The following is a 13,998-nucleotide window of genomic DNA, read 5'->3' on the forward strand; positions in this document are numbered from 1 at the left end:
TCTCACATTGAATAATTCTCACTTTATCTCTCTAAACTACTCTAATTCTAAGCTAATCCTTGAGAGAGAAGCTCTCTTAAAAGCTAAAAAATAAAATCTGCAAAAAGGTTCTCAAAATAGGAGGCTCGGTCCCCTTTTATAGTTTTTCCCAAGAGAAGAACAAAAATCGAATAAAATAAATGAAAACCCGCAGTGGCGCGCCCGCGGCGGCAAGGCTGCGTGCCTGCGCCCGTGCCCGAGAAAGTCGCGTCCACATGTTCTGGGTCTGAATTTAGGATGCCACGAACCCCGATTAGCGCACCCTCACCAAGCTAGGGCTACGCTCGCGATTGAGGCGCTCTGAGCCCGCGGTAGCATTCTGCCTTGCTGCTGACCAGAGCTGCTCGCCTATGGTGGAGGCGCTCAGAGCTCGCGGCAGCTCTTTGCCTCGTTTCAACCTTGCTTGCCTTGTTTGCGCGCCCGTGCTCAAGTTATGGGAGCCCTCTCCGTGCTTGCCTCTTATTTCCTCTTATCTTCAAGCTTCCTAATCAAGGGCTTGGACTTGCCTCGACCTACAATCATCGAGAGAGCTTCTAATCATTTATAATAAGAGACAAAGAAGAGGATAAATGAAAAATCAAAAAGGAGTGGCACACGAATCAAGTGAAACCAAGCAAAAACGCGCACTACTCAAGACTAAGGGAAAAACATGCAAACTAAGAGATTATTGACCAAAACATGCTAAAACACACCAAAAACTAAGGAAGACACCTAGCCTAAAAGTGCCATAAATGACACTCATCATGTGGTAGCTATTTGGAACAAGGTGGACCAACTAGAACACTATGTCAATGACTATTTCAGCAAAGAGAAATACATGAAAGCATATGACTTCCTGCTAGAGCCTTTGGGTGGTCCTCAAGAATGGGCACAAGCTGATTCCCTTGTGATTCGACCTAAATTGAAAAAGGTGCAGGGCAGACCTAAGACTAAGAGGAGATATCAAGCCGGAGAGACCACAGCTGCTGGTAAATTGAGATAAACAGAAATCCTCAGACCTACAGCCTATGTGGCTTGAAAGGGCATAGGAAAAAGGGGCTGCAAAAATGCTCCAGGAAAAAAAAGTCATCACAGATCCACAGGAGAAGTGTCAGCCACTCCTGCAAATGCAACTAATACATCTATTCCCATGCATATGAGAGGATTTGGGGTCTACACATACCTTAGTGGCTTTCAAATAGTTGCATCACTAAGTATCTCTTACTTATTCTTGTAAATTTGGTAATTTTTGCAAATTATTTCATATTAATAACATTTGTTAATTTTACAGGAGGTCCCAAACCATCAAAGACCCTCTCAACAACAACCACAAAGAGCCTTCTACACCGATATTGAAGGAGAGCAAACAATGTACTCCTTCAGTAAAGATCCACCTTATGTCAAGTTAACAACAAAGCCAAAATACCAACACCATTTTAAGTCAAGCATTGCAGATATAAAATTAGACTTCCATCACATAAACAAATTTATTTTATTAGTTATAGAGGAATTCATACACTTAATTCATTTGTCATTACAGGATTTAGCTAGAAAGAAGAGAATTAGCAAGCAATAACTACATCAGGTACAAACTAACACATTTGTAATAATTAAGTTGTTCATTTCTCCACTGCAAACCAAATTCCAGCCACAACCAGCACAAGAACAACCTTCCACAGGTCACAATTAATCCCCAAATTCATCCTGGCAGCCCTTCTTATTTTTCAACATCAAATAATCATTTTCAATCTTCCTTACATGCTGGTTTGCTTGCTTCAATTCCTTCCTCATACACATAAATTCATTCTTGAGTTCCTGCTTCTCTTACATAAGCCCCAATATAACCTCTGCCAAGCATTGGGGTCTTCCATGTCCACCCACTTAAAAAATTTGTAACCCCTCCTTTCTGCATCATAGTCAGGGCAAGCAAGGAACTTTCTACTAGGGTTGTCCTTTGTTGCTCTTAGACAGCACCAAACCATAGTGACATCTATTTCCTGATATGCTTAGCCTTGACATGTTTTAATTGCAAAATAATTTTGTTAAATTTTTTCTGTAATTTTTGAAATGATTCCTGTAATTTTTTTTTTTTTTTTTTTTTTGTTTTTTCAATTTGATGCAGAGTCTCCTTGTTGAAGATGATTATGGAGCATTATATATATGGAAGCAGCTAATTTTTTGAATCCAACGGCTAATTTGTAACAAAAAATTGTTGAAACTATCCAAACTTCAGTACCTTCTGATAAATGTGCCAGCAATTTAATTTTCTTTTTTTTTTCCAAATACTTGTTTGAGTACTCTACTTGCTTCAAGCCAAACGTTAGCACTCTATCTGCAATAAAATCCAAACATCAGTACTCTCCATTTTAGTTTACTCCCATCTCCGCCTACCTCCTGTCATCTCACCGATTATCGGTCATCATGAAGCCACTGCACTACCATCATTATCCCCCTGTCATCTCGCCGGTCAACCATGAACCACCACAATCATCTTCGTCTTCTCGTGTTCATCTGAGCTGCCATTACCATCACAACCCCTTGTTCCTCTCCTAAAGGTCTTTTTTCACGTCCCTCTTCTTCTTCCCTTTTTCCTCCTTCCTCAACTACCACCCCAACTCCGCTTCGCGGCGATAACAAAAAGACACCAAAGCCAAACGCTGACCTAAGGACGCTTGTGGGAGAGGCAAAAGGGTGTAAATTAGGGTCATATCAACCCCTTAGGGAAATCCTCTTCTTCACGGAAGCAATTTTAACCACCATAGGTGGTGGTGGCGGTGGTCTATAATAGAGATTTCATGGAGGAAGAAGGTGGTTGCTGTAATGGAAGAATGGAGAAGGGAGGAAGAAAGGGATGAAACTTACCAAATTTTCCCTAATTAAACAAATAAAATGACCCAAATACCCCCTGATTTACATAGCTTGTTAATCAGCCTGAACAGGTATTCCTCCATCAATAGTAACCATAAATTTGAACATAACTTCGTATTAGCTCTATATCACAGGTAATTATCGAGATATATCCTCCACAGCCTGCAACTCAATAACCCCAGAGAAAGGGCTACGCATTTACAGCAGTCTTTGCACCAAACTTAAGTAAATTTGCAGCCTCGGCTTAAAACAATGAGGGCATGGCTTTATATTCAAAATTTCAAAACTTGACTGTATTGTACATCACCGTATAATCAGGAAATGACAACTACTTCATCAGGGAAACAATGAGAAAATAATAGAGTATGTATTCTATTCAGCAAATAAAGCTGTCACCTGAGTAGAAAATAAGGATTGAAACTATCCCAAATCTGAATATCTTTCAGCAAATCTGGGATCATATGGTTAGCTGAAGCTACAACCATGTCCTCATGTAGTCTAACAACTACGATGTACAAGTTGCAGATCAAAGGGTTAGTGAGGAATGGTCTGATGGACTTCTTTAGTTCAACAACATCCGAAAGAAGACACATGCTGTCTTCAACTCCTGCATGTAAAATGTACTTTGAAAGGACATAGAAGCCAAGAAGATTACCATATAAAGGTAGAAACGCATCCCTGTGGTTCCCCACACCACCTATCCAATCATCTCCTTCAAGCTTCCTTATATGCTCACAAGCAACCGACAACTGACGGAAGAAGTGACCCCTCCATTTCCTCAAATAAGTAAGTAGCTTGGGTCCTTGAGTAGTTGACAGCTTGAGATTTTCCAAACTAGAACAGCAAATTTGACAAATAAGCAACTTCTCTTCATGATAATTATCAATTTCCTTGTCAAAAACCCGTCGGACAAGATCATCCTTGGGCACGACGTAGCTCACAGAATCTGATATCCACCTCAGAAGATAATCAAAGTACCTATCCCAATGGCCAAAGTTCAACGAAAGGAACTCAAAGCAAAGTTCAAGCACTCTTTCCACCTGAGCAGGAACCACAACTGCAAGAGTCCGGCCCCGAAACTTTGGAGGGAAACATTTTTGTACCTCCAACGCAAGCTCCTTTCTGATGAAAACATCCTCATCTTCCAGCAACTTAATGCATGTGAACCAGATATCTAGTAACAGATCACCCAACATGTTAGCAGAATTCAGTGGCTCAAACTGCTGTTCACAGTTTTCAGAAGGAATGCTGCCGTTGGTGACAAATGAACTGATAAATTCAGCCTGTTCCAACAACCCAGATGCCACTACTGATTCTGCGGCAGCCTTGCGCAAATTTATTTGCTGAGATGCATCACTATATTGCTTGATAAGGCAAACAAAATGTTCGATCCATCCACATAATAAGGCGCATCTGTTTACCTCTTCTGGTTTCCCATTGCTAACATTGGGAAGAATGCTGCAAAGAAAACCTGCAAAACGCTTTATGCATAATCCAAAGCAGCATATGAGCGCTTCCAGAGTTTTTGTATGTCTCACAGAATCATGTATAGAAACCAATTTATTCCAAAACAGCACAACTGAATCAAAATCCATCTCTCCAATATAGACATTGTCTCCAGAACATTTATCACTCGATTTTTGAAAATGCAACAGGTTCCAAGCAAAGATAATCCTAAGAATATAATAGCGACACTTATGATTAGTTTCTGATGACAAGAGTCTAATCAAAGTTGTTTGTAAATTAGCCTTTGCCCAATGTGCAATTGCTACATCACTGCCATTTTGATCATCACCTAATTCTATCGCAGTAGTCTTAATAAACTGGATAAGCCACTTTAATGTTGCAAGACGCACTTCATATGAAGCATCTGACATGTAACAGGTTAGTCTTCCCTCAACACCACCAGAACCATTATCAACTGAAGAATTTGCGTTCAGCATGATAGCAGGAGAAGACTTATTTGGCATTGAGATTTCGACAGCATGATCTTCATATAGATAGATAGAATGAAAATAAGAAATCGCAGCTTGTTTGCGAAGTTCCACAGCAGTTGGATCATGAAATGATGACTCGGATTCTACAACCAAGCAGTCTGAAGATAATTTTGACAGTAAGCTGCAAATGACATCATAATTTTTGCTTGCCTGGCGTGTTCCAGCAATACTGAGCATATGATCAAGTACCTTCAAGAAAGACGCGTTGAGAATAGGACATGAACATAATGTGGGATTTCCAATCCATGAACACTTGTTAAGTGTCTTGATTAAGTCATAGAGAATCATATCTTTCATCGAAAAGTCAGCAAGGTTTCTACAATTGGCATCTAAAAGGGCACTTAGCTGTAAGAGTTTCCCATGGATGGCGTTAAACTGAACAGAAGAGCGTGCACAACGATTATGTGTTGCTTCTGTTTGATTGACAGAATTTGGCAACCCAGAGGCAATATCAAGCAAGACCAAATGCAATTTCTCATTAGAAACCAGACCTGTCAGTGCTCTCGATGCAAGCACGCGAATACGCATATTTTTTTGAGTAGAGCACCTTTGTATATATGGCATGAATAGAAAAGGATCCAAGCAATATCCTGCTTCACTTGCAATGGGTGAAGGCTTAAGCCTTGATAACAGGATCAACACAGGGCATAAACTAGGGTGAACAATGCTAGCCAGGTTAGAATTTGATTGTCCACCAAGTAAAAACTCAGTGGCGACTTTCAGTTCATTAGATACAAATGAATGCAATAATGGATACCTGAATAAAAGAAAGATTTAATTAGTTGCTCACCAGAAAACAAGTACACAGAAAAAAGTGCATCTACTTGTAAAAACAATGATGGCAAAAGTGGGGGATTGCTTGTGATGACGGTGGTGCTGGGGAGTTTGGGGGTTATTGTTTATTTTTAATATTCAGCTACAAATTGGTTCACTGTCGGAAATCTAAGATTCAAACAAATGTCAATTTTTTGTCTACAATTAGTTGAATCAGATCAGGATCAAGCTCAAATCATCACATATACACTTTGATGGACCCCCTCGAGGATGATTTTATAAAATAGCAATATGAAGTAGACTATCCATTCAGATTGATTTTATAAAATAGCAATATGAAGTAGACTATCCATTCAGATTTCATCTACGACAATTATAGTTTATTTTATCCAATATATATGTACTATATTTTGATTTCTACTCTAGATGTCATATGACTTTCATTTAATAAACAATTTTAATTAACGAAAAAAGATACATCGACATCAATGAAATATGCTTGGAGGATGATGAAAGGAACGGAAGAGTAGCAATTGTAGAAGAAATATAATGAAAGTAAAGAGCCCATGCAACACAAAGAAAAAGGGAATGCAGCATCTGCATTAATTGGAATCACACACGTACACAATGAGCAAAGAAAAGTGGGGTTGGCCAAAAAAGAAGCAGCAAGGAAGAAACCAAAGGAGGAAATGGCCTAAGAAATCTCAAAAGACAATGCAACAAAATTGTAAAAGATGAAGAAACTTTAATACTAGAGCAACAAAAAGCAAACAAGAGGGACCAAAGGGGCAGAGGGTATCTTTAGTCACACAAGTAGACAACAAAAAGACGAAGGTTGGATACGGAGGGGAGGATAGAAGGCAGCAATCAGAAAAACACACACGAGCAAACCAACCACAAGATCTAAAAAGAAAGCATATATTATTATGCAAACTTGAATAGTAAAGCTGGTTAGGGATTTGATTCATTTACCTGTGAAAAAATTCCAGACTAGTAAGAGCACGCCTTGCTGAATCTCGTTTATGTACATTAAGAAACCCAACCATTCGGCGGACCAAGGCTGTGTATGCAAGGCATGCACTATTACGAATTTCCCAATGTGGAGAAGAGAAAGAACGTATGGAGATTATCATGGCTTCCGCAGCGAAACCTGATGTATCAGTTGCTAAATTGGCATCATTGAAAGCTGCTTTGAGAACATTAAAAGCATGCACAGTTGGAATAACACCTTCAACACGAATCTTTGCAGATGTTAAGTTTTCATTGATATCATTTCTCTGCATAAAGCCATTTTCTCCATCTGAAACACCAATTGTTTTGTTTTGCAATTTATCAACTATGTTTGGTTCAGCTTGATCAAGCAATGACCCACTAGCCAGTTCTATCAACCAGCGGAGTGCCTGTGGGAGCAGCTTTTTAGGTGAACCTTGTGGCTCTGAGAGAAAGAACGCACTGAATGCAGCAGGTATACCTGCACTTCTTCTTAGCAAGTCATCTACTGTTTGTCCCTTAGCCACAGTTCTTTCCATAAGCTGTTCCATCCAGGATTCTGTCAGCTGACAAAGCCTGCAGAAGAAGGTTATGTTCAGAAGTACATTCATTATACAATTAGTTGTCAAACACATCTGATATGTATTTCAACATTTAAATACTACATAGCGTGAAACCAATTTTTACAAGAATTGGATGAACATGTCCAATGATCTTCATATGACAGACATTATCTTCTAATAACAAAGGTAACTTCAGACAATGTAAAACATCAATAGTTCTACCTCCCAAACAATTAAATGTCTACATGGAAAAGAGTAAGAGGGTTTGTACTATCAAACTTGAGCAGACAAAGCCAGAGATAGGTGAGAAAAGATTGAGATTTAGCAAAAGTGGAACAAGGATTACCAAGTTGACCAAAGATGCAGTGTGATGATGTTCCCTATATCTTTAGAATGGACACGCTTATATCTTTTATAATAAATAAAACAAATGCAACACCAGTTCAAGGGTAAAACATGTGCCCCAAACAGATGCAATTATTATATATCCTAATTTATGCAGTCCCAACTTTGTCTACACCAAGAGTGTGCACACACACAATAACAAAGGCTCTTTTCTACATAGTGGTTCTTGATTCCCCAAGGGGCACTAAGCCCTTGTTCTCTTCACCTGATTTTTAAGGTACGGGAATTATTCTATTTTACAGATTAAAATTGAATTTTATGGATTGATTAGAACATACCTTTACTGTTTGAAACTGATTTTTATGAAATACAGAGTAAACTAATTTTCACTGATGTACTACTGTAGTTGTATAATAAAATTACTGATTCACACAGATAAATTTGTTTTTTACTGAACATAACTGATTTTTACTGGTTAAAACTAACTTTTACGTATTAAATCTTCATCTTAAAAATTAGAAACTATATATATATATATATATATATATATATATATATATATATATATATATATATATATATATATATATATGTATATTCTCAAGAGAACAGGGCCTAAGAAGTATTTAGACGATGACTTGGAGGCAACCAGACAAAGCTTACTAACACAGGGCACCAGTATGGCACCATAACATTTCTACAAAATTCTGGATCTGATCATGATCAGATCAAAGTTCAAACAACAATGAGTAAACATTATGCATTCAAATATACTCTATAGAAGTTAGCAAACCAACAGACCTTGGATCATCAGAACAGAGCAAACGATTGCAGAGTGCAGTAAATCCGGCTCTTGTTTTATCGATAGCACCGTTATGTTTCATTTTAAGAAGAACTTCCAAAAAGTGGTTCCCGATGACCTCTAGTTGGCTCACATCAAGAACTGCATCAGAAGTGGGCAACAAATGATCCATTGCAGCATCAGCAGATCCTTCACCAATGGATGTAGCAACTGGCAACGGGATCTTTCTAATAATGGTTCCAAGAAGAAGACTGACCTGAAAATAAAAGATTTAAGGTCCTTTACTAAAGTAACTGTAACACATTATGATGTCCATTGTTCACAGGATAATGCATATGTTTTTCCTTCTCCTTTTTTCTGTGATATCCTTGGATAACCCAGCTTTACTCTTTCCTCTCCCCTCTCCCTCCCCCCTCCCCGTACATGTGTGTGATTGTGTGTGTGTGTCTGCACGCATGCGTGAGTGTGTGTTGTGTAAAAGAGTTGATAGTGCAAGTTTACTAAGTGGGAGAAACAGGAAAATAATATCTCCTACTCTTACAGAAAATCTTGAAAATTTTCAAATCATAATCATATAAACCACTTAGGGGACATTTGGTTTGCAGAGTATTATAGGGTTGATATCTAGAATGAAAACAGGATGGTTTTGGTTTGTAACTTGATTTTTGTACCAAAGTTTCGAATGATTTTTTTTCCTTTTATTTGATACCTGTAGTGTTGTTATAAGCCAAACCCACCTCCCCTCATAGGTCTCTAAACCCCATACCTTGAGGGTTTGAGGTATGGATAAGATTCTTAAAATTATCAACCTTTGACCATTCTAAATCCATACCTCATACTTAGGAGTTCATGAACCAAACACCCTATTAAAATCCTGATGAGTAATGAAGATAAACGTGTAATAAGAGGCAACTTAGAGCAATAATCCCATCATAATAAAATTATAAAACTTCACAATGATGAGAGAACATACTTCTTTCATAGCAAGCCAACAACCAACCATAACAATCTGCTCTGCTGGTCTAACATCTTCTTTTTCCTTCAAATCTTTTGCTTCACATTCCAGTACAGATGATGGCATAACTATCTCATCTAGACATTCCAAAAGAAAACTATCTTCCTCGATGTCATCCATGTCTTGAGGCAGATGCCAAGCATCAGCAGAAACCACCCCAAGTGCCAGTGTTGTTATTCGCATCACCAACTCCAGGAGTTTCCCTAATGCACCTCTCATCTCAGGAATGCCTGACATGGCTACATCACAGTTCCAATCTAATTCCTCAAAGGCATATCTCAAAGCAAGCAAGACACCATGAGCAAAGCTATTCTTGCAGGCTTCAAATAGATCCTTCTCTCCTTCCTCCGCAGCAGCTTGCAGCCAATCTATAAGTGAATTAATATATAGAATAAGTGGGAGTTTGGATTCTGAACTTTGATGTTCCTCATTTCGGGATTCAGCCTCTGGTTTATGGCAAGTAACATTTCCTGAAGCTCCAATAATCCAACCAAGATCCAGAACATACTTACGGAATATAAGCCTTAAAGCCAAAGCCCCAGCATCACTTTCTCTTACTCGTGGACTGCAAACCAACTTTTTTGCCCATAATATAACTTCTTGCACCTTGTTTTCACTTGAGATTCCAGGGAGAGGTGTGGGGAAACTTAAAAGTATGCGGAAAGAACTCTCTCTCAGTCTATCCCAACTATCAATTATTGAGCCAACTAATAACATTGTTGAATCGGGTCTGGTAAGTCCTTCACTAAAAATATATAGATTTTCAGTAGATAGAACATCAAAGTTTCCTTCCAGTGGAGGTACTATGGACCAAACATTTACCATTATCATAATTAGCTCCATAGCCATGATTTTTCTCTCATAAGGAGCAGAAGGATAACATGAGAAATATAGAAAGCAACTCAACCATTTCATAAAGTTGTATAGGTTATCTGCTCGGCTAACAATGATTGCATCACCACTCTTATACGGAGAGGATATATCATTCTTCTCCCAGTCAGATGGTTTCCAGGTCCGCTGTTTGATTTGTCGCTCTAAAGTTGTACGGACCCGAGAAAAGAACTTCTTAAATATACTGGCCCACTTCATCTGGAAAGCTGTTGAGCAACATCTCATGTTCAAAGGCACTGCTACTCTCATCAGATTGAGTTCTAAGGCTGAAGGTAGACTGGCCGTCTTAGGGCTCAAGAAAAGTGTCTCAGCTGCATCTACACGAAGTGACTCATCCACATGAGTCAATGCCAACGCAAGCCATTCAGCTGGAATGTTAACAGGAATTCCCTTCAAATAGATTAAAGCATGTTCTTCTTCAAGCTTGCACTCTTCAGCAGCAGATGCAAGATTATGACTAGACTCAATATCCCCATCAAACAGCGCAAGTGAACGAGATACTTTAAGCAAAGAGACCAAAACAGCCACTTTCTGCTCAATACCAAATGAAATGCCCAAACAGCTCAGTTCTGGCAATACCAAGCCAGTATCAACTAAAACACCAATTGAGAGGAAAGAAAGCATAAAAAATATACTATCAACATCCACTTCCAGTAAACTTGGCAAAGCATAGGTGTTCAAATTTGAGCGCAACTTAGAGACTCCAGAAGCAAGTCCATAGAAAAATGGAGGCAAACAATGACCTCGATATATCTCATACCCTTTTCCAACACCATTGCTACCCCAACACTCATCACGCAAACACTCAAGAAAACACTTCAAGAAAGATGTGGCTGCAGAGCACACATCGTCGTCTATGTATGCCTGTACCACTTCAAATAGCAAATTAGGGCTCATGCCAAGGAGAGTTTTGGCTCCCAACCTCTTAGTGAGAGAAGCTAGAGGAGCATACCTACCTTTACACCGAGCACCAAGACAAAGAAGATCAGCTGTAATCTTCCCTAGGAATGTATTAAAATTTGCATGACTATCACCCTTGTAGCTAGTTGCTTTAATGTCTAAGAAGAGATCAAAAATAAGATGAACTTGTTTCACAGTTTGGCTTAAGGGGTCTTCTAGATTATTCCATATAATTCTGAGTACACGAGATCCTAAATCCTTTGGGATCGGTTCAAACTCAGTTTCAAGATCAACAAGATCAGACATAATAGATGTTTTGATCTGTTGCAAACAGATCTGCATCACCGTCAAAGCATGAAAGTTAAAATGGATATCATTAGGGTTCTCACAGTACTTGCAAAGCTCAGGTAATATACAATCATACAATATACTCTGTAAACATCTATTACCATTTTCATCAGCACCGTAAATTTCAATTCCCTCTGTTTTTACAACAAAACGAAAATTGAGCACTATTCTTGAAACTGCAGTAAGGACCCCTCTTATGAAGCAAAGTCTACTTAATGGAGAAAATTTTCGGAGTTCAAAACACAAATCTCCATTATAAGGAATTTTACTTAAAGCATTCTTGAACTCAGTATTGGAATGATCTATCAAACTACACATTTTCCTTTCAAAAACACCTTCCATAATGAGATACCCAAGCTCCTGAGGATTAAGCAACACCTGAAATGCAGCACATAAACTCACACCAGCTGCCACATAACAGTCCCTTGAGAAAGCAGATGATTTGAGTATTTCTACAATGACTGCAACAATCATTTCTGAAAGGCTAGAACCATTAGGGACCATTCCAGATTGAAAGCAACCAGCATCAATGATTCTCGAAGGAAACCGCTGAAGCAAATAATACATACAAGACAAAGCCTCCTGGCACTGCTCCATCACAAGAGGCGAAGGTCTTGCCAACCCATTTGTCTCAGCAACCACATAATTCAATCCAGTAACAATATCTAAAGCCACTAACACACAACACTCCTCCACAACATTCACTAAATACCCCAACTTCGGGGTACTCATCATCGACAACGCCACCCTCGACACACAAAACCGCTTCCCTTTCCCACACAACACACCATACTCCTCACAAAGCTCTCTAAAACACCCACCAATCAAACCCCAGAACTTCTTATTCTTCGAAAGAACAGACAACATAGTCCTATGTAAAGACAATGAATTCTCAAGAAATAAAAGTTCCAAGTACAATTTCGCCGCAAACGAAACTAAGTTCTCATCAACAGCTCTTAACAACAAATCATTGAATGAAACAGCAACATTCTTAACATGATTAACTTGAGAATAAATGGAATTAAGGGAACCTAGATGGGTTAATTCAGTGCAAAATTTTTGACAAAATTCATTAGATTGCAATTGGGTAATTGAATTCATGTAAGACTGTGGGAAATTCACAGCACTGTAGGTGAAACGATGGCGATGCTGTAAAGCTCGCCATTTTGCTGACATTTTAGAAATGAAAAACTGGGTATTTTAATGGGTGTTTAACACTGCAACTAAATCGAATATAGAGAGAGAAAGAGGATGACTTAGCTGTTGAAAGTTCGCAGTTTTGTGTAGCTCAAATGCTGCCTTTTCCTTCTCAGTTGGTGTGTGTGCCGGGGAGAAGGAAGGATACCGGCCAAAACCCTAGCTTTAAACCCAACTACGAGGGAACTTCATATACTTCTAGACTTCTAGTCCCAATTTTGATTAATACGAAGTACTTGGATTTTGTCAACGAGGAACTTTGACTAATAATATACAAAGGAATCTTAATTACTCATATCAATTAGTATAAATGATACCCGTACAAATTTGACATGTTTAATCTAGAGCGGACAAAAGTTGACACGACAAGAATCAGACACGAAAATGTTGGATCAGTGTTATTGTGTTAAGGGTTTTCAACACGTTTAATTAAACAGGTCAACACAACACGACACAACACGTTTACTAAAACAGGTAGATTTTGTGTTGAGATTCCTAACACAAAATTAACACGACCTAACTCGCCTAAGAAAAACACGTAAAAAAAATTAGGGAAATTTTGATAAATTTATTGTATGTGACAAATATTTTTTTCATATAACACGACATGAACCGGACACTAAAAAAACTGGTTAGTGTCAAGGATTTTTGACACGTTTCATTAATCGGGTTAACACGACACGACATGTTTATTAAATGGGTTAGGTTAGTATTGAGACTTCCCAACCGGTTTAATTTCGAACACGAACATGATACGACACGATTGTCAGCTCTAGTTTAATCTTGTAATCTTGATTTCTTGTGTATAAAGCAAAATATATTGGTTAAATTGATGGATGTATGTAAGTAGTACAAAAAAACTAGACATTTATTTTGAAATGTGGGTGTTCTTAGAACTATATCGATATGACGATATATAGGTTTCCATACGTAACTAGTATTTAGCCCGTGCGATGCACGGTTTATCTTTTTAGCTAAATATATGATTTTCAATTAAAAAATTAAACTTTTGTTTGAAAAGTGTAAATATAAAGTGTATTTTAATAATAAAATGAAATACCACGTGCAAAACATTCTTTAAAAAAATAAAAAATAAAAAAATTACATCATATCATGTGTAACATTATTGTTTGGCCATCACTAGTTTGGCCCCGTGTAATGCATGAATTCAAAATACGTAGTAATAATATTTATTACTCTGTACTAATGATAGTCAATTGAAACTAGTGTATCAGTGTATGGCTCAAGTGTTGCATCCGGTGGCTACTTTAATTACCCCTTGTGATTATA

At 38.2% G+C, this 13,998-nt stretch overlaps 1 protein-coding gene across 1 annotated transcript; it reads right to left on the reverse strand.

The window, feature by feature from the left end:
- Positions 1-3,130: 3,130 nt before the first annotated feature.
- LOC110730411 (thyroid adenoma-associated protein homolog) lies at positions 3,131-12,892 on the reverse strand. The gene is made up of 4 exons (XM_021910215.1): positions 9,331-12,892; positions 8,357-8,613; positions 6,630-7,223; positions 3,131-5,640 (listed from the first exon to the last, which is right to left on the reverse strand). Exons 1-4 carry the CDS (start codon positions 12,685-12,687, stop codon positions 3,279-3,281), a joined length of 6,570 nt encoding a protein of 2,189 aa, XP_021765907.1. The 5' UTR covers positions 12,688-12,892; the 3' UTR covers positions 3,131-3,278.
- Between the last annotated feature and the right edge of the window lie 1,106 nt (positions 12,893-13,998).

This window comes from Chenopodium quinoa, unplaced genomic scaffold (genome assembly GCF_001683475.1).
Source record: "Chenopodium quinoa cultivar QQ74 unplaced genomic scaffold, ASM168347v1, whole genome shotgun sequence".
Taxonomy (NCBI): domain Eukaryota; kingdom Viridiplantae; phylum Streptophyta; class Magnoliopsida; order Caryophyllales; family Amaranthaceae; genus Chenopodium; species Chenopodium quinoa.